At 41.4% G+C, this 21,897-nt stretch overlaps 1 protein-coding gene across 1 annotated transcript in view; it reads right to left on the minus strand.

Moving 5' to 3' along the window:
• Window positions 1-21,897, minus strand: part of cdkal1 (CDK5 regulatory subunit associated protein 1-like 1) — a 255,705-nt gene that overhangs the window by 19,019 nt on the left and 214,789 nt on the right. The window contains exon 13 of the mRNA XM_069656482.1: window positions 1,242-1,325. Within this exon, the coding sequence (XP_069512583.1) occupies window positions 1,242-1,325 (84 nt within the window). The remainder of the gene's footprint in view (window positions 1-1,241; window positions 1,326-21,897) is intronic.

The raw sequence follows: 21,897 nt of genomic DNA on the forward strand, positions 1-21,897 counted from the left end.
GTCTGATCTCTGTAATCTGATACAGCCTAATGTGTACACCTCAGTGTGTGTGATGTGGAGACATCCATAGACTGTACATGTACAGTAACATGTTTCAATGATGAATCCCTTAGAGGGACAGACTTAGGAACACACTGGAACATTATGTTTTCATGTCTTTTTTTTTCATGTCACAGAGTGATTTAAGAGTACAGGATAAATACTTAATATCCTCCACCCCCCCAAAAAAAATGGGAGCAGGAAAACATCAAACATGTCAGCGTGCTCTGCTCTGGAGTACAGTGAACTTACACACATGACATACATGCCTGCCTATGCACAAATGCACACATGCATGAAGGAGTTTGCTCAATGCACACATGAACCGAGTGACACTGGTAACTTAAGTTTATAGCCTGCAGAAGGAGGTGCAAAGAGGGAGGAGAGGTGGGCAGGGGAGGAGAGGAAAGTGGAAGGGAGGAAAAATTATTACCATCCCCTGCCCTCCCTGCTAATAAAAAGCATAACTTCAAACATGTTTCTGATGATGGTTAAAGCAGGAGGAAATTGATTTATTTGAAGATGTTTTAAAGTGAATTTTTCACAGGTTGAGAGAGGGTCTTTGAAGCCATGCGGATGTGTGTGAGTGTGTGTGTGTGTGAACAGCTGCGTGTGTGTAGGATGGAATGTTCATGTCTTAAGGGCTGACCTTAATGTTAGTACAGTAAAAAAAAAGCAAAAAAGTAGTGCCGCTATCAGCCGCAAAACGCTCTCATGACCACCGCAGGGTGTGTGTGTGTGTGTGTATTTGTGGGTATGTGTGATATTATAGCTAACCTACTTTAGTCAATACAAGCTTAAGCTTGTGACACCTGCTGAGAGTACTCCTGTGACATGCAAAGCAAAGCTTCTGATCTGATTTACTAAGTGTGAAAATAAGGAAGGGTTGGATTAGCTTCACACACGGATATTTCTCATCAAACGCAGATTAATTTGCAGCTTCTCAACTGTATGTTTGCGACGGTGGATTGAGTGTGAGGCCAACAAACCTATTTAAGGATTCATTCAATGCATAAGTGTCAACAAACATCCTGCGTGAAGAATTGTCTCAGCAGAAACTGATATCCACATCAGCCCGTCCAACTTAGATATATTTTGAGTTTGATCCCCAAATATAGGATAAAAAGTAGTAAACTCACACTGGTAAGAAACAGATGGGCCTTATGGAGTCATTTATTCATGTATTGTAACAATTATCTTACCTGTTCGTAGAACTTGTTGTGGGCCACATAGTATTGGGCATCGAAAGACTCCTCTGTCACCAGCACATGTTGCCTCTCTCCGACCTGCACAGAGAATAAGAGAGATATAGAGACATTAGAGCCCTTTTTCCACTCGTCAAAAAACCCTAACAACCGCTAACACACGGCTTTTTTGCTTAATGGGAAAGGCTACAATCGGCACTGAGACCCGGGTCAGATGACTCTGCAGTAGACTCGGGTAATTCTCGCCTCGGCTCCGAACGATTCCCATTGATGGGAACACAAAACCCGTGTCGACACGTTAATCTCCGCCTCCTTTCCGGTGCGATGCTATGCTCCGTAACTTCTGCGACTTCTTGTCATCTCAGCTACAAATTCCGCTCGTCTCCGTCCAAGCAGCGCTCGAACATTGTTCACATTTTGTCTGTAACAGGTTTGATAAATAGATACAATAAAGACCTAACCACCGCAACCGCGGCGTGTTTGTGATGTCAGACAGTGATGCAGCAGAAAAGTGACCGAAAGGCGTATACTTCACTGGCAATGGGAAAAGAGACAATCGGCATCTATAAGCGGGCCTTCCCGGGTCTGTTTCGATGGGAAACTTGCTCACACACCACACACCAACCACATTCAAGTTTATTAACAGATGACACATCAGGCTTTGAAGCAGCATTTGTTCAAATGTGTTTTCATCTTTCACTGATGTGGCCATCTGTGTGTGTGTGCATGTCCCCAGCCATATGCTGACCATAACCTGAGCAGAACAACAGGATAAATATCCACAGCAATAACTGAGCAGCTTCCTTTAGCTGCACTTTCTCCTCCTATCTCTGCTAATCTACCCTGTGAGTTGATTATAGCGGTCAAAGATGGAATTCTTGCGCTTTAGGGCCAGACAGCGCACATACTCACTTTTGTGCAAGCAGAAGAGGGAACAGACTGTAAAAAATACATTAAAGCTACTTTTACATATCTGAGACTCAAATACTTATTATTAAGTATTAATAGGAGGTTATTTGCTCCTACTGAGCTGGCAGAATCAAACAGCTGCTGATGTAATTGATCAAGAAAAAAAAAACCTTCTTATCTTATGGATGTATAGATATTCTACTGTACGTGCACGCCTGGGCGATGGGTTGACCTCTTTTGTCGCACATGCCGTGTATAAGGGTTGTTTCAGCAACAAGAAAGCTGCCTCTATCATATGCTCCTATTCATCAACATCCCAATTCAATCAAAGTTTTGCACTTCCATGTTTTTTTCATGTTTTCTGTGCAGTTCACCATTTAATTACAATCTCAAGGTTCTCCAAGCCACTTCAGTTTTAGCGCTTTGGCTGAGAGGATAAGCGAGCGCTATTAAACTCAGGTCCTTAGAAAGAAGAAAACTGAATAAAAGGAAGGAGGGAAAAAAAACACACAAGGCTATACTGGATACAATTCAAATGCTCACAGAAAACAGCCTATTCAGGACATCAGAAAATCAAATACTGCAACAAGGCCTCTCGCTAAAGACATTCAGCACGGGATTTAGTACAGGATGATACGACAAAGTAGATTTTTTTGTTGAAGAATGTTGATTCAAAGGCGGAGAGAGAAGAGAGGAGAGTAAGAACTGTATTAAAAGTGCTGCAGACATGAATAAAACCACTTTACGACAGAAAGACAGATCTCTCTTCTGACTTCTCCTCCGTGGGCAAGTATGTTCACATCAATGTCTCACCGAGACTTTGATTTATGGTCTGAGCAGAGCTTTAAAAATCAAGACAATGCTTTGTGGCCTGATTGATGTACAATTCATCTTTTTTAGCACATTAATGTCAGCTGAAAACAAGTGCCCAGGATGAGATACATAACATGTATTTTGCCTCCTGACTAATGATAATGCCAGAGATCTTGTCAAGTAAGGAAGCACCACAGAAAGTGAGAGTCCCAGAGAGCGACTGGCGACCAAATTCAGTCTAAAACCCAGCAGCATGTAGTTGTAATTGTTGGGAACAGAGTGTGCTGTGGCCTCAACAGGCAGCATTTGCATTTTAACTCTGTCAGTGAGGAGCCCTGCGCTGTGCGACTGTGCTGACTGATCATTTCCTTAGCAATAAGTCAGAGTCTTAGAAGTCATGGCTCTGACGCATTGCTCAGGGTGCTTCCATTTTTGCAGACACCAATCTTCTGTGCTCGTTTCTTCCCTCCTTCCCGTTCCCTTCCTTCTGCTTCCACCTTTCTCTACTATCTCTGGGCGCTTTCTTTGTTGTTCATACCTGTCTTCTTTTCACATTAACGCTGATTGTACTGCATGTGTGTGTGTGTGTGTGTTCCAACACAGACAGCACCTGCACAGGCATGCTGACAGACTTAAAAAGAGACCAAATAAATCACTGTTTCCTGCAAACAGAGCAATTTTCAGAAAAAGGTGGAAAAAATATCCTTTGAACATTATCACTGGATGCTGAACATTTGATTGGGGCCTTTTGTTTGCTTCTTTGGACTAAAGACAGATGTCTCGGGGTGCTGGTTCAGTTGGCAGAGCAGGCGCCACATGTACAGAGGCTACAGACCTTGAGGCACTGATCGCAGGTTTGACTCCTGGTCTGCCGATCATTTGGTGCATGTCATCCCCCACATTTCCTGTCTCTCTTCAGCTGTCCTATGTAACATAAAATAATGTTTAAAGGGAGATGTCTGACAATGCTACCACATTAAAAAAAAGTATTTTTAAAGTGTTTTCAGGGGAAAGTCTTTTAAACCCTTAAAATATAGGGAAGTTATTTTTAAAAATTGTATACATATGTAAAGCATCAACCACTTAACATTGATCATCATGTTTTAACTTTGTACCTTGGTGTTATTTTAGTAATTCTCTTTCACCCATTAAAGGGGGGGTATTATGCTAATTTTAAGCCTCATATCGCTCGTATCTGTGATACCTGTGGAGTAGCTTAGCATAATTTACAGTTAAAGAAACTCCTAATTTTTCTCACACTGGTGCTCTGTGCAGGCCCTCATACAGCCTCTGCCTGAAACGGCTCGGTCAGCTCTGTCCCTTTAAGAAACCCCGCCCCTACAAGCCTCGCTTTCTTCTGATTGGCCAGCTCTCTGATGCTCGTGTAGAACAAACTGTTATGAAACCTGGCGTTCACACCAGCCTGCAGACTGAGCTGAGAAGCCTGGGGATTACCTACAGATTTGAAACTTCACCCACGTTTAGCCTGGACATCCAACATTGTAACATTATATATATGTCTTAAAATGTGAAACAGCATAATACCCCCTCTTTAATGACAGAGGCATCATTTAAGAGAAAACATCTTGTTTCATGGATTAGCTCTACAGCAATAAAGAGCAGTGCTCCTTTAAAAACGTACAGATTGGTCATTATGGGCCATTTATTTCTGTGTTGGTCTTAACAAAGCTTCTTATATAGTTTTCATATATCCTGTGAACTAAAGAAGAGATGCTGGACTGACAGCTTGATGTGTACGATGTGAATGTGTATGAATCTGCCTGCCTTGATATGTAATCCCAATTTAACTACCAGCCAGGAGCATTGATCTGGGATTAGGTGTATCCTTATATGTTGAGTGAACTGTAAATAAAAGGATGATGCCGCATGTTCATGAAAATGAGAATGTAGTGCAATCAGTAAATATGAACTTGATGAGCTGTGTGTTGTTAGCAGTTGATGTGCTGGTTTCTGCGCGTGTGGTGGCTCTTTTTTCCCTCTTTGTATTTGATATTCTGTATTTAGATTTGTATTTACTCCATCTGTTGGAGACGTCACAGGATACCAAACAAGGTGTGTATGTGCATGTCTTTGCACAGTGAGACGTGTATTTACTTCGCCATCCAGAGAATAACATCCCATGATACGCAGCAGATCCACCACAGATTTGTGGGATCATGAGTTTAATTGATAATTAATCCACATCATAACACGGATAATGAGAGAACTGTGGCTTTGAATTGTAATCAACATTTTCATCTACCTCACAAATAAAAGGAGCAGTTCACACGAACACACTCCAAAATCTCTCGCTGCATCTGTGGTCTTTTTCTTTTTTACCATGCAACTGGATTATGTTTGTCACCAGAAGAAAACGCAGCCGCACTGTTGGATGGGATTAATTATGGGGAGTCAGTGTTAAAGAAAAAGAACATACGAGCACTAAAAATAGGCTGTTTATACACCGGTTCTTGTGCAAAAGTGACAACAGTAAACATGAGAGACAGCAAAGTTAGTGTGTAATGTGCAGAAAAGTCACATTTACCTTGACTGTCCTTATTCAAACTCATGTTGTGCGTGTGAGGACACAAATCATTTTCCTGTGCTTTGCAATATATCCTCACTTATTTTAAAGCTCACACTAAATGATTGCATAAGAATCGGATATCACACACGATGACACCATTTAAGTCAATGATGTAACATAAAGTGTGACCATAAGTCACAGGGCTTTAAGGCCCCAAATTTAGCTTTTTTAAGCAGTACATAACAGGGATGTCACTTTTTAATTGAAATCTGATATATCGTTCGAACCTGGTGAAATATTAATAGCCATAGTAGATTACTGTTTACTCGCAACGCTTGCAGAGACCGGAAAAGCAGCCGCTTAGCTCCGCCTACCCTCTCTGGCAGACTGCTGGGTGATGGAAAACGCGTCACTAACTGGGCGTCACTTGTGAAGTCAGCACAGACACCCAGTCTGTAATACTGCAAATGCAAAGGCTTTCATCAGTGGGCCATCGGCTCAATCACCATTGTGTTACCACCTTCGGCGATAGATAGTGACTTAACAGACATTTATTTAAATGAAATCTTTAAGATTATTACTTGAATAAAGTTTTACCCGATCAGTCAGCGTTAATGACTATAAGTTTAATCCTCCAACAACAGACTCTCCTCATTTGACTCCGAGATAAGTTTAAAATCTTAGTTTGTCCTGGCATCCTTCTTCAGATCTTACGATTCTCCCTTGTTCTGTGATTATTTTGCCAATCTACATCAAAGTACTTTATTTGGGTATATTCATTTCAACTGTTTGTTGTTGTTTGTTTCAGAGAAAACTTTTCCCCTCCAACTGTTTTTTTTAGCCTTTCATCATTAGCGCAATTTTCAGCAGTATCTGACCAATACACAGCCAAGTGTGAGCCGACCCCCTGCTGTTACAGCAGTGGCTTGCAGGGTTATGCATCACCAAAGCTGAACTCCATTCTCATACTTATTTTAAATTAATGCATCACTCTCGCCTCCTCGTTTATATTTCTTCATCTACCTTAAGAGTACATTATCCACCCCTATCGTACACACACACACACACACACACAAACAGAATGATGGTGTGCTTTTTTGCTCACAAGCCTTCAAATCAACAGCGAGCACATACACACATCAACTTTTACACACACACTCACACACTTCTTGTGTTGCCCCTTGTAGAAAGAGATTTCGTTTGTTGCCTGCTAAACAATCGTAGCGGGGAGTGATTTAACAGGGCTAAAGAGAGATGCTCTGATCTTTTGGAAGTTCTCTTTGAACAAACTACTTGAAAGGGGAAGAAAAAAAAACACCTCTGTTGGTTTGGGTATTTTGTTTAACCCTCAAAGTCAAAACCAAAGGAAAAGTGACTCAAACTTTCAGTGTTTGCCACAGAGAATGAGGGGATTAACGGTGGCTTTGGTTTAATGTTTGTGGGGACAAATGTAAAATCAACACAGATCAAAGTTATACAAATGAACAGTTTGGAACCGAGCCTGAAAAAAATCCTTTACACAAAGTCATACACCAACAACACGAGACAGACGACAGAGCGAAAGAGACATGTAGGATCACAGCGTGGAGAGATGGAGGGGTTAAAAGATCATCTCGCAGCCTCTCAGACGTGCAATGACATGAGGTTTACTTTCCTATACTTCAGAGGAAACAGGTAGACTCATGATCTACAGCGTCAGGCTGCACTACAGAAAGCACAGTCATGTTAAAGTAATAATTTTGAAGATTTTCATGTAAATAAATGTCTGTTAAGTCACTATCTATCGCCGAATGAGGTAACACAATGGTGATTGAGCCCACTGATGGAGGCCTTTACATTTACAGAATTACAGGCTGAAAAAAATCACAAGCGGCGCCCAGTTAGTGACATTTTTTCCATCACCCAGCAGCGGTTGGTCTACCAGAGAGGGTAGGCGGCTCTAAGCGGCTGCTTTTCCGGTCTCTGCAAGTTTTTAAATCTACTGTGGCTGAACAAACAATGAAAAGATCGATGACTACAGATACAACTTCAACAATAAGAGAAAATCCAAAGAAAAAGAAACAAGTTTGACGCTCAGATGAAGGCAAACAGTCTGAAAAGGAAAGCGACCGTCAGCGAGGAAAATCAAGAGTTACAACCGGAGCCGACCGTGAACGCCACACATGCAACACTGATGTGCAATACAGCACTTTAAGTAACCATATAATGTTCTTAACCTTGAAAGCACACATTTTGAGTTAAACCTTTTCTAACATTTAATTTGCTGCCATTTGTTTGATCAATGTGCTTTATCTGGGAAGTGTGCTCCCGCAATTACCGCTTATCGCCATAGGTGGTGCCAAAGAGAACAAAGCTGAGATCTTCCAGATTACCACTTTAACAGTTTATACTGAATTTAAAATGTGATACGACGACTGAAGGATGATGTTTAAACTATTGGTGGTCATTTTGATGTCAAGTGTTTACAAGACAGGGGTCAATAAAAGACGGAGACAATACTGCAAGTCATGGCCTTCAGGCTTTAAACAAATAAACAGAGTACTTTCTATTACCACAAGAAATGGTGATGACAAAGTAAACAATGACAAAAGCCAGTTTGTCCGGAACTAAACACTCAACAGAGTGAGTCATGATTTACTCGACAAAAGGCACTTCATATCTAATCCCAACTTCTCCGACAGTGCAGTGTGTGTGTGAGGCTGGAGTGTTTGCTAAAGACAGCCAGAGAGCACATTTCTGTTCATCAATGTGCTTTATATTTGTGTTCTATATAGGAACCCTGATTCTACAGAGCAATTACCAGGGGTTCATAGTTCAAGGGAAGCATGTTTTGTTCTACTTTTTAACTCTACACAGCAGCAAGTAAACAAGAACAGGCTGTTATTAGGGAAAAATATCAACAATTTGGGAACAGGCATCTGAAACATAGCAGAACTGTGATTGTTTCAGATCGCTGACTGCAAAAAGAATAAAGTTCAGTGTAAGAATAGATGAATGGCGAACAGAGAGGAGATGCATAATAACAGGCACAAGAAGATGAATGAGGTTTAATATGTGCTGTGGCTTTATTTTAGTGTGTATGTGCTGTGTGTCTGTAACAGAGAGAGAGAGAACGAGCAAAGCAGATAGGAAGGAAAGATTATTTGGCAAGGCAGCCAAAATGTGAACGTTTGATAAAAGTACACTTGAACACACAGAGACGACAAGACAAACCAAATAACACATATACCGACAAAGACCCCAACACACAGCTATACAGAGCCTCTCTTTAGGCTGCTTTAATAACAATTACCCTGACATACCTCGATGAATACACACCGGGCTGATGCCTCAAACGTATTGTGTCTATGTCTGTTTGTTAATGTGCGTGCGTGTGTGTGTGTGTGTGTGTGTCTTGAGGCTATACACCAGACATCTAATGCTTTCTTGGCTCTCGTAGCCAAAAACCGCCCCCCTCCTCTCTTCTCTCCCCCTCTGAACAGGGCTGGGGAAATGTGAGACACTTTGCCAGAACAGACTGTGTACACCTGCATCAAATCTACATCCCCCCTCTAGGCCCTCTCAAGCCTTCCCAAAGCTCAGCAGACCATGCCTCTCATGCACACGCACACACACACACACACACACACACACACACCGATACAAAAACAAATGGTTACTCTTAAATAAGGCTGTGCTGCTGATTCCAAGAAAGCAAGAGCAAGAAGTTTGAACAAGAGAAAGTAAAGAAACACGCACAACAGTTTATCAAGGAGAGATAAGCAAGAGGTGGAAAATATCAAGCTTTTCACCTCACTTAAAAAACACGAACCCGCTCACCTCATTTGTGATATAGTTTTGAAAAACAGCTAACAATAACTTTAAGTGCTCTACTCAGAATGCGCATGACTCAGATTCTTGGTATAATTTGTACCTAAAAGATAAGCTCTCCGAGAATGAAGATTGCTTCCTTTGCTGCTCTGAGTTTGGTCAAGTGAATGTCACAAGGACTTTCGAGAAGTTTCATAAAGACAGGAAGAAAGAACGGCAAACATTCGAAGGTTAGCGTTCGCAGCAGAAGCAGAGGACATACAGGAGACGTCTCGATGTCTGTTTGCAAAAGCTTTTTTCAAGGTTTGTGCAGGTTCGGTCTTAAATGCCGGCTCTGATAAGCAAATCTGAAACATTCCCACAGTACTTTTAAATTTGTAGACAAAAACCTGCAAGCAAAACTTCCATAAAACTTTCAAGACAATGAAAGTATTCATGATATACTGTGACTTCCCTGTAATCCACAGACATGGCGGTTTTACACTTCACAGTAAAATAGTTCAAAAGTAGAGAAGTCAGCACATCACGCTTATACTGATCAGTACAGAGACAAAGCTGCCTGTGTTTGCTGTGATTTGACCCGCATTGGATAAAGATGGATGGATCCATTTGCAGTTAATCATAAAAATATGTCGCTTTAAAAAACATGTAAGGTTATTAATACATTACAGCTGTAAAAGAACACAAAGGGAAAGAGGAAACAAACAAATGTGACACAATTAGGTTGAAACAAAAGTTGTGGCCCGGGACGATGATCTGTTATATAAAAGTGATTTATGTATTTTCATGTTTGCAATATGGGCACGAGGATCATATTGCTATGTGGCGATGTGCTCTCCTCCTCATTGGCGATGCACACAGGCTGCATCTATGCACACAAAACATATTTTATGATGGCACAGCTACACAAAGCACAAACAATCTGACACATACACACTTGATTGCCTCATCAATTTCAGCTAACCAACGGAAAAGACAGTCCAGTCTGTCACCAGTGTGACAGATCTAGTTTGTCTGTAGAGACAGATACACGTCTCCCAACACACACACGCACACACACACACACACACACACACACACACAGGCCTGTGACAGAAGCCCGTAGGCTGTTTTATGTCTCAGATGCTAAAATGAATCACATCAAAACAGAGACATGGCAGAAAACACTAAATGAAAGCATCAGTAAAAACAGTTCCTAAAATACATGATATCTCACACACACAAGGAAACAATCCAACAATAACAAGAAAACGTATAATTGGTCAAATGCAAATCCTGCCTTAAAGCCAAACTTCGAAAGTCAAACATCATGGTTTTAGTATTTAGACAGAATTAGGGTGCTTTCACACCGGACAGCTTTGGTCCAGACTTTCGGACTTTACTTGGAAAGTGCGGTTCGTTTGCACAGGTGAGAACACGCATTCGAGCTCTGGTGCGGACCAAACTACCAGACCATGGTCTGCCAGAAAAGACGGGACTTGGTCCGTTTCCAAATGAACCACCGTTCGGTTCGGTTCAGGTGAGAACATAAATGGACATTAAAAGGTATAATAAGTAGGATTTTCCTTGCATTTTGCCAACAACAAATTCAAACTGGCTCTTCGTCACCAGAAGCTCACTCTCACTCTCTCGTGCGAGAACACGCCCACCCCGCCGAGCTAACACCGACAGCATCATGGTTACCTTTGTGCTAGCATGCCAACTGCCGGTTAGCTTGTCATACCCGGTTTGAGGCACCTACCCGTCCAACAGAAAGAAGGCCAACTCTGCATCGCTCTTTCGCCATGTTCGACGGTCTGAATGGGGCCCAGTTGCTAATTTGAACCACTCCCACACTCACCTACACGCTGTGATTGGCTCAGGGAACCACAACAGCGCCCCTCCTCACAAGGGTCTGCACACACACTCACCAACACACATGTATACAGGCCCATAAGTGATGATTTATAATATATTTGTAAAAGTCTATATTTTATTTTTCTAGGTAAATCCTACTTATTATACCTTTAAGTAGGACCTGATACAGGAAGCAAACCAAAACACTGTGCATTGTGGGTTGTTAACGGATGTTGACACTTGCAGAGACAGCCAGGCAGCAGGATGAGTAGAGGACAAATGTAGGGGAGCGACGAGGTGAGGGCTCTAATAGAAATATGGGCTGACCAAACAATTTCACAAATGCTCATGGAAACGCTCAAGAATACAGAGGTATTCAAACTGTTTGGTGAAAAACTAAAGGAGAGAGGAACTACTTAGGGTCTGCGATCATGTCGAGTGTGATTGATCAGACGGACCTTAGGTGTGAAAGCACCCTTTAACTGAGCAGTTCTACCGTTTAAGATGTAGCTGGCCATTTGAGCTAGATTGTCACTTCTAGATGTTGTTAGTTTTAACTCTCCTTTCGGTATCTTAAGTTCTCCTACATCAGTTATTTATTAAAAAGAAATATTACCTCATAAAAAACACAATATTGGTTGGCTAAAGATCATCAAGACAAATGCCTGGTCAAAAAAGAAACAAACAATACAAACAGGATTAAACAGGTATGTCATGCTCGAACACCCTTTGGCCTAAACCAGCTCTTTCTCTGATACTGTGTTTTATACTGTTGAGCATTGATCAAGTATTCCTCGTCTCCGCTGGGATGGCTGTAATTGATATCATATCTCACGTAGCCAGAGTGATTGGAAATTGTAAAAACATTCCATACTCCTTTATTTATTCATCCACTGAGGGGCTTGTTTGACAGAGGATGTGTGTGTGTGTGTCTGAGGCCGGTGCGAGGGATCAAGCCCTTGGCTAGCAGCGTCCATGTGTCTGAAATTGTGTGTGTGTGTTGGCAACGGCAGCATCAATCAGAGCTCAGCTGTGATTGTCAGGCTGATTGTCCGTTATGTCCCAGTGGGCCTGGAGGCCTTGGTGTGTGCGTAATTCACGGGTGTGTAAGAGAGGGAGAAAGGAAGAGAGTGTAAGAAAGAACATGTGTAATGCACACATCTATACGTCCACATTAATCTATAATTGCAGCTGAAACTAATGCCTCGGCAATAGCAGTATGATTATGATTATCACTGGAGGCCACACCTGAAGACCCAACAAATCATACATGCATAGGAAGGCCTATCTAGCCAACGCGTCTGATTGCTGTTCAAGGCTAGCCCTCCGGATGTCCTATTAGAATGAAAGAAATGTATGTATGTGTTTTGATAAGGGAGAAAAAAAAACATGAGCTACAAGGCCATGCTGGTGGCTCTGCGGGATAAGGCTAGGAGCGTGTACTCCTAATGCCTGATTGGGTTAAAAGCCGGCTCATGACCTTTGATGCATGCTCTATCTCCGTCTCCTCGCTTCCTCTTTCCTGACTTTAAGCAAATTGTTAATCCAAATAAAATGATAAACCTGATAAGAAATTGTGCTGCTGAGAGGAGAGAGAAAAAAGCAGCAGTCTGTTAATGTAACGCACTACAACGGCCTTTACAAGTAGAAAGGGTGGTAGATTATCCAAAGAAGGAATGTGCAAAGAGCAAAAACCTTCCCCAACCACATGTGTTCAGTTGTTTGTGTTAACTGTAACTCTACAATGCCACAAGTCTGTGCTAATACATAGTACAGCGCCGTTTAGGTAGCATGGCAGAAAGTAGTTGGCTTTACTTTGTGGTGTCGTTAGTTTAAGCTAGGTGTAGCTAATAGTTCCTTGTTTACATGTGCAATATGTTTTGTGACAGCCCTCTTGACTTCCTGTGTGTGCTGTCTTTCCCTTTTTAGTAGAGAATCAGGAAGTGCAATCAGTCACTCATTACCACCTGTGTCTGCTGCTCCTCTGTTGCTGTATAAGCTGGTGGATTCAATCAGTTCCTCCTTCTCTTTCTCTCTCTGGGCATATTGTTTGTTGTTTGGGTTAGACTGCTTCTTTATTTACTTTACTTAGTTTCCTGCTTACACTCATTTAACAGCATTACTGATGAGACTGACAAACATACTTAACGTGGGAATTGTTTGACTTAAATTTGGTTAAATAAATCTTTAAATCGTTAAAAGTAGGGCTGCACAATTGATCACATATTAATCACGATTTTGGCTTCCCACGATTATATAAACATGATTGACGGAGATACTGACTTTTAAAATGCGTGCTCCACCTAGAAAACTCCGCTGCATATCAAATCAAGCACCTCCTAAAATTTACAGCCCCTCCCCCAGGGGGCGATCTAGTGGTTATGGCTTCACTTTTGGGGGAGCTAGCACGTCAGGACATGAGCACTTACCAGTTTAGAGGGGAAGCGTAAACAGCGGAGACCGGTGTTTCGGTTAAACAAGTGACCATTTCAACTGACGAATTTCAGCCACATGCATCTGTGGTTGTCGTAGTTACAGCAGCTGTTAGAAATGGAAAGAGAATACGAAGCTGTCCTATTGAATACCTCTCGAGTTTTTCATTATGATCTCAAAATATGCTTATCGGTTACGTCTGCTAAGTGTTGTTTGTGCAAACGTGTCAAGGTGGCTTCTAACGCCCAGTCGCATTTTTTCAACGCTGCCTGTTATTACGCTAAAACAGGAAGAGAGCAAGTCACACCGAAACACCGGTCCCTCAAAATGGCTCGTCATCAGTTATTTGGAGGTATTTCAGGTTTAGGGCAAGTAATGTTAAGCAAAGCAAAATAATATGTGTAGAGTGCATGAAACCTGTGACTGCGCTGCAAAGCAACACAGCTTGTTCAACCACCTGAAAAAACAGCACAATGTGCAGTATGAGTCTATGAGGCCAAAATGTCGCTACTCCCCGTCCTTGTCCAGCGTCAAGTCAGACATCCATAACAGCGATGCTGTACAGTGCGACACCCTATCCACCCAACTCCCAAAGACAGACAGAAATTACCAATGCAGTTTGCATTGTGTTTTGCCTCTAGAAGAGGAACCAAATTCAGGTTAAAGAACCTAATTTTAAGTCTTGAAGATGAGCCGGAATACAGCACAAAATGTTATAGAAAGCATTGCTTTGTTTATTTAAATGTGAAAGTAAAATACAAGATTGTTGTTGCTAAAATTAATAAATAATCATGATCTCAATATTGATCAAAATAATTATGATTATCATTTTGGCCCTAATTGTGCAGCCCTGGCTAAAAGTCCTGTGTGGTCGTCTCCTCTTTGTCCCTTGAGCCGGCCTGTGACAGTCTTGTTCCCTAGTACAGAGTGAATCCCATCCTTGCCCGTAAACTGGCAAAATACTGTTAAAAATTAAGCAAAAAGGTTTTTATTTGTCTGTCTTTCCCATCCTGTCGCATCCACTGAACAAGAAATAAAACGACTTCAGCCCATCAGCCAATGTCAAGGCAGTCTTTAATAACTATCATTGAATACCACAAAGGTTTTCTCTACAATTATGATGTTCTCCCCCCTCTTCTCTCTCTCGTGCATACAGAACACCGACAGGAGGCTGAAGTGTTCTGTGCTGTAAAGTGTTCGCTTGTGGACACTCAACATTTGGATTGTCTTCATGGGCTAACGATTCTTTGTCAGTGTGTGTTTATGTGTGCGTGTGCGTGGCTCAGTATGATTGTGTCCTCTTCATCTGTCCCGATGATGGTACATTCTGAAGTGGTTCAATGATGGACTGTCAAGTACTCTGCTGTTTTTTCTCTCTCCGATGCACTCAGGTACCCAAGGACAAGAAAACAACAGAGGGCACATAGAGAGGAAGAGAAAAAGGAGGGAAATTTATTTTCTTTATGTATTTGATTTTCTCTTGCAGTCTTATTAAAATATTTTCTCCTTTGGTACTTTTGCTTTATTAGACAGTAACAACAGGTGAGTGAAAGTGGAGTCTTTAATGAAGGTGGGGGACATAAGGAAAGATGGTTCGTTCTTCACACAAATAAAACAGCATGTGACCAGGACCTGAAAAACCTTCACCAGTCATCAGTTGTAAAAGTGATTATATTATAATTATCACTATCTTAATAATACCTTTGTATTTTTAATAGTGGTTGGAAATGCAGGGTAACTCATGATACACGGCCCACGATAGCGATAATATTACTATACTGCAATAATTGATATATATGTTAGGGGTGGGAATCGCAGGGCAACTTACAATACGGCACATGATATGTGGCCCATGATTACGATAATATTTTATATATATATATATATATATATATATATGTATATATTGCAAGATAATCATATTATGATACATCATGATATCTGATTAACTGAGGAATACAAAATGCCCCTGCACAATTAATGTTTGCATTCACTGCAAGTTGGTGTCAGTTTCGCAGATTTGCACACAAATTGAGATGAAACAATCTGCTTTTTCAGTCTGTAAATAAATGTGGTGTATTTACTCCAGGTGACGATAAGAAAAACTGTTGGAAAAGTAGCTGGAATTCAGACCAGCCACCGTCGGACATGGTCACACTGTGGTTGGTCTTGCTATGTGGGGCAGAAAGAGCAGAACGAATGAGGATATGCTGACAGGAGGTCTTGATGCAAGGACAGAAAAAAAATGATGAACTTCCTATAGGGAGAAGTGAGCAGAGGGAGAAGTAGTGAAGTTAACTCTGGGAAGCCTTGGGCTATGACTGGTATAGACCGTGTGCAGCATGGAGAGAACATTGGGTTGGAACGTGCTGACAGTACAGATCATATGTATAAAAAGGTCACACAGCAAGAAAAGTATGAAGTCCACAGAATATGGTTCCCTATAGGGAGAGGGCGAGCTTGAGGTGACAAAAAGTAATGTATGCTGAGATGCAAGTCACCCAAAAGGCCTTCTGGACATTCTGGCAAGTTCAGCAAGAAGAGACAGCGACAGCCACAGACTGTATGGTTACCATATAACAAACAGACAGGTGGGACCACTGAATATGCTGCTTCTTTTAAATCATATCTCAACCATGAACCCTTTGGAGCTTCATGCATTGTTTATTTATATACATACCAAATTAGACCTGCTTTAATGTGATTTTTTTTCTTCCCGGCTCTGTTTTCTTTCTGATACTGCGAACAAGGATGGAATATCACAATATATCCGAATACATTAAAAAAAACTACAAATCCCCAAACTAATTACAAGCTTTGAAGCATATATTATATTGTTTATTAGATTTATATTCTTTCTTTTCTTTTACATAACACACTGACTTTAATGCTTGCTTTCCTTCCCTGCAGATGCACGGCACTTAACTGAAAGTGTAACACACAGTACATCCAGCATGTTTTGCAATTGAACATAAATGCTGGTGTTTATTCGTGAATCAAAGCCATCAATCATTTTATGACTGCCTGATGATGTTTAAGCAGCTTCATGTCAAGATAATAACCCATGCATCTTTACTTTGCATGCTCTCTCAGCAGCATAAATGCATCATAAATCGAGTGGGCCCTTTAAGTAAAATAGTGCATACATTGTGAACGTTGCAGAGCAAGTACAGCATGCCACTTATGAGCGCTATAGACAGTGAGTGGAAAGAAGAAAACGCAGAGTTGAATGTAGCATGCCTGTTTAATGGCCACAGGGTCAGATTGAGTTGACAAACCAACACTGATGTGTGTGTGCTTATTAGCCATTGTATGGACGTGTGAGTGTAGCATGAGGTGAAGGCTGTGGTATGAATCTATCTCTGTGTCAGAGGGACAGAGAATGTGACGAGGATGGCAGGAAAACATGTATGTGTAGCCGATGTGCAGACTGGAGAGTGGTTGTCCAGAAGGAGGGTCTTCAGAGGGTGGCGAAGGTATGCAGGATTTATTTTGTCACGATTATGTAATTTGCGGAAATATCCCACTGTTTCTGTGTTGAGATGAGATTCATGTATTATGGCTGCTCGGTGGCCACGGGGTCACTGAGAGCTGACACAAACACACACTGATGTATGCGTGCTTACAGGCCGATGTATGGACAGAGTGCGGACTATAGCATGATATGCAGGCCTTCACATGCATGTATGTACTGTATATGTCAAAGAGACAGAAGTGGTCTGGACAGTTAGAGAGCATAGAAAGATATTATATGGATTAGACCTACTTGTGTAATCCACAGAGAAAGAAAGACAGGAAGACGCTATAGGGACCAAAAAGAGCTGACATGCACACACACACACACACACACACACACACACACACACACGTCTGCATGGCAGATTCTAACTTAATTAACATCAGTTTTAACCATGCTCAGAGTGGACACTCATGATTATTTTAGTGGCTTTTCCTTTAATTTAATCAAGCAGTTGACCTCACTGTTATAGAGCATAAATATATTTCACAATATTAGAGAAGGCCTACATTGAGTAAGTATTAATACATGTATGATATATGCTAGTATATGTAAATATTATAGGTTTAAAGTTTAATTGGGGGAGTACAAATATAAGAAAAATTCAAAACCAGTTCATTTATTTAAAAAAAACTCTTCATATCTAACAGAATACCTTTCGTCTCTCTAACTTCCAATCCAAACACTCCACAAATCATGAGATACAGAGACGCTAGGTCCTGTGATAGCCAATGAACCAGCAGAAAGAAATCAACTACATTATCTCACTGAATCACATTTTCATCCTCTCTTTTCAGCCGATCCATCTTTCCCTGTATAGATGAAAACATGAGAGGGCGGATCATTTAAATATGTAAAAAGTCACAGAAAGAGTCAGACATGTCAAAATCCTCATCAGTAAAATTCAGATCGACTTCAGCAAGATGACACTCCAATGAGCCAATGGCTCACAAAGGGGGGGATATTAGCACTTCAATGGTGTTGATTAATTTATGGTGGGGGCAGGTTGAATTGACTCACACACACACGCACACACACATACATACACACTCAGACATAATGAACATTAATCAAAGAGAGCAGGTAGTAATCAGAGAGAGCTTTAAGAGGCTAGCCTGCTAGTGCACAGCTGTGCCATTCAAACCGACAGTCGACAGAAGCAGACAGACAAAAAGCAGAATCCCTCAGTACTTACTCAAGACGCTTTAAGCTCACACATAGCGCAACCCACGATACACTCATAGAAGCTTAACTGGCCCTTTTAATCCACTCTAAACAAGCGTGCTTAGTGTGCTGCAGTATGCGACTATAAATGGTTAGAGTGAAGCTCAGTCTTTTAACAGTCTGAGAGATGTTGTCTAACTGTAGAATAAAACAGGTAAGGTGAAAATAGAAATCAATATCCTGCTGTATTTATGAACATAACACAAACGTGTAAATGTGAAGAAAGCATTCAATGAATGAGTGTAAATTCCGAGCATAATAGACTAAATGCACATCTTACTGGTGTGTGTGTGTGTGTGTGTGTGTGTGGATGATGCAGGGGGCTTTTGGCAGGCTGAGCCGCTCTGATTATGGGCTAATGGCTACGAATGCAAATGAGGGTCCGAAATGGCTTTAACATCATTTGAATATGCATTATGCCAGCCCTTGTGCGTCTTTGTGTACACAATTATGAATGTGACTCTGCATGTGTTCATAAATGAGTGTGTGTGCCTGTGCTGTTTGACTTTCTGTGCATCACTTCTGCCAGTGAATTTGCCTCCCTCAGTGTGTGTGTTCATTTCTGAGGGGCTGTTTTTGCATATAGTATGATCTGCTGTCTAGCCCAACAGGGACACAGGGACCAATATGCCAGGCCTACACATGTGCCGTTCCAAATCTGCTGTTTAAATACTGTGAATGAGCTTTTTCAAATAGCAACTAGAGGGGGAGTGCTTCATAGAGTGTGTGATTTCCTGCGCAAGTGTGTGCATGTATGCAAATGTATCTGTGTGCAACACAAAAAGTGATGACTTCAGTTTGTGCCTCTTGTTACTGTGTGTTTGTGTTGCAGCAGATGCCAGGCCCTTGGGTGGCATATGGCTGAGTGGCAGGGCTATCAAACGGCCAGTGTTGTGTGTGTGCATGTGTGTGTCTCTGTGTGTGTCGTGTGTGAATAAACCACACGGCTGGGGCTTGGGAAGGATTTGAACGTTCATCCAAAATTAGACCCTCTATATTCATCACCTCTGAGAAACACACACACACACACACACACCTCAGTGTTTGGCACAGAGACCTCGGCTAATTTGTACACAGCCCAGACGCTTGGAGCTACTTTACTCATTAACACAAATCCATATAGCCACACTTGCTCACAGATGTACACGAGCAGAAATGCTTTCCTCAAAATAAACAGGCACTACACAAATATTCACACAGAGTGCACTTTTGTACAAATAAAAACATACACAAATACAAACTCTAGTGTTTCTGCATGCAGAAATAGCTGTTTGGTACTGCAGGATTGGCAGTCATTTCACTAGTTTATGTTATGAGCTAATTTTAGCCACTTTAAGTAAGGCTGCAAAATACACAGATCCATCAAGGGGAAAGAGTTGGCTGCTTTGCACTGCTTTGAGAGGAGGGTAATTTCATTTTATCCCTTATGCTGCAAAAGGATGCTTATATTTGTACATCAGCTTAAGTACATTTCATACATCTCGATATTTTTGTGTTCGGCTTTTTAAGTAAGGGATAATGTATAGTGAGCAGGTTATCACGGAATGGTACCCCGATAGGGTGAGCGGGACCCCAACGCTTATTACACAGCATTTTACTTACAAAGTCAATTATTGGACACAACATATTGATTTGGAAATGATTTTAATAATTTAAAAATGATTATCTTTCCGTTTTCCTTTTTAAAAATAGTCAATACACTTACAGTGAGAGCTGCATCCATAGCAACGGTTACCTCTGTAGCCTTCTTAAAATGAGCTGACCAGTCAGGGTTGTCTGTTAACATTTTCTTTTCCATTCACTGTCTTTTAAATCTGCTGTATCCCGTACTGTGTTCTGTCTGATGTTTACTTCATGCACAGTTTTCAGTTTTGTAGATCTTTCTGTCGTAGCCTTCAGTTTTTGCGTCTTTCAACCTCTCTTGCTCTTGAAATCTCGGCTGTTTTTCCTCTCTTGTCTCTATCCTGCATCTCCCTCTGTCCTATTTTCCGGCCCATCCAGTCGAGGCAGATGGCTGTTCAACATGAGCCTGGTTCTGCTCGAGGTTTCTGCAACTGCTGCCAAATGTTGCTAAGTGCGGCTCATGGTGATTCATGCTGGGTCTCTCTCTAAATAATGTAACAAAGAGGACGGTCTAGACCTGCTCTTTTTATAAAGTGTCGAGATAACTTTGCATGTGATTTGGCGCTATACAAATAAAATCGGATGGATTGATTGATTAATTTTCATCTGTAAACAGACAAATTTACCGGACTTCTTTCGGCGGATTGGTATGATAACAGTTTGTCCGCCGGATTGCATGGTTAAAGCCGCATCCCTAGCAATGGTCTGTTCTTCATAACAATGGTCTGTTATCGAGAAATAACAGACCTCGGAATGCCAGTATTAACCAATCAGAATCAAGTATTTAACACAGCTGTGTAATAATGCTTTTTAATTACCTCTTAAGTAGCAATGCATGCACTTAACCTAATCACTATCATCAGTTTTTTAGCTAAAGCTCATTCTCTCAGAGTGGATGATCTTGATGCACAAAGATGTTTTCAGACTGGTTACTGTGTGTAATATACGCCTGGGTAAGGTGGTGGCACAGAGTGCGGATGAACATGGCTTGGGTAGCTAAACTGTGCTGTACTCGTTACTGCTCCATTTACATTAGCCAAGACATCATTGTTGAGCCACACAGGATTTGAATTGTGATGCTTTCTGTAGATCAAATATGACAGATGTGTAACCGACACGCCACAGGGGTCTGAGAATACAGGAGCTTGGATACGACGCTCAACCAGCAGAACCATGTCAATTCACTGCACACACAACCCCTGCATGTAGTCAGTGTTACACCCATTATGAACACATTTTTCACAGCCATAGTCTTAGCACGTAAAGCACAGCCGTGACTACAGGCTCAATCACAGCTGCAGCATCAACCAAAGCTATACGTCTTCCTATTGCAGTAGTCACAATCACAGCTCTAGTCTGTCTCAATCAGCCTCTGCAGCAGTCGCTATGAGAGGCAGTAGCTCTGTTACTTAGCTGCACTGTTACGGAATTTCACCTGAGAAGTTCTTGCGAGGGATAAGGCAAAGGAATTTCAGAAATAGATTTACACTGTGACCTTTCAGGGGCATCGCAAACAGAAAAAAAAAAAACAGCACATAAAGAACATTGTAGCATATATCACTGTTGGGCAAGTCAAGCAGGGGAAATGAATGCTAAGAGACATGATATCACTTTCCTCTGTAAAATATGTAGGGAACTTGTTTGCATGGCTGCATATAGTGAAGTTTAAAACAATATCAGTGACCTTTTAATGCCTCGAGTGGCTGCTGCTGTGACCTTGTGTGTCTGAACAAATCCATGTTTGCCTCCGCTCATATCTGTTAATGGGCTCTGGATAAAAACATTTCAACTTGCAAACTGGCCTGTGGTGAACTTGATACATAAACAAGCCAACTGTATGTACCCAATAAAAGCCTATGGCACTTTAGCCAACTCCATATACTTGTCTGCTAATGGGCACACACTGTCAGCCTCTAATGTCAACAGGCATTTACCGATGAAAAAAGCAAGTGAAAATTACA

This window comes from Semicossyphus pulcher, unplaced genomic scaffold (assembly GCF_022749685.1).
Source record: "Semicossyphus pulcher isolate SPU_LCO1_2020_fin unplaced genomic scaffold, fSemPul1.0.p SCAF_9, whole genome shotgun sequence".
NCBI lineage: Eukaryota > Metazoa > Chordata > Actinopteri > Labriformes > Labridae > Semicossyphus > Semicossyphus pulcher.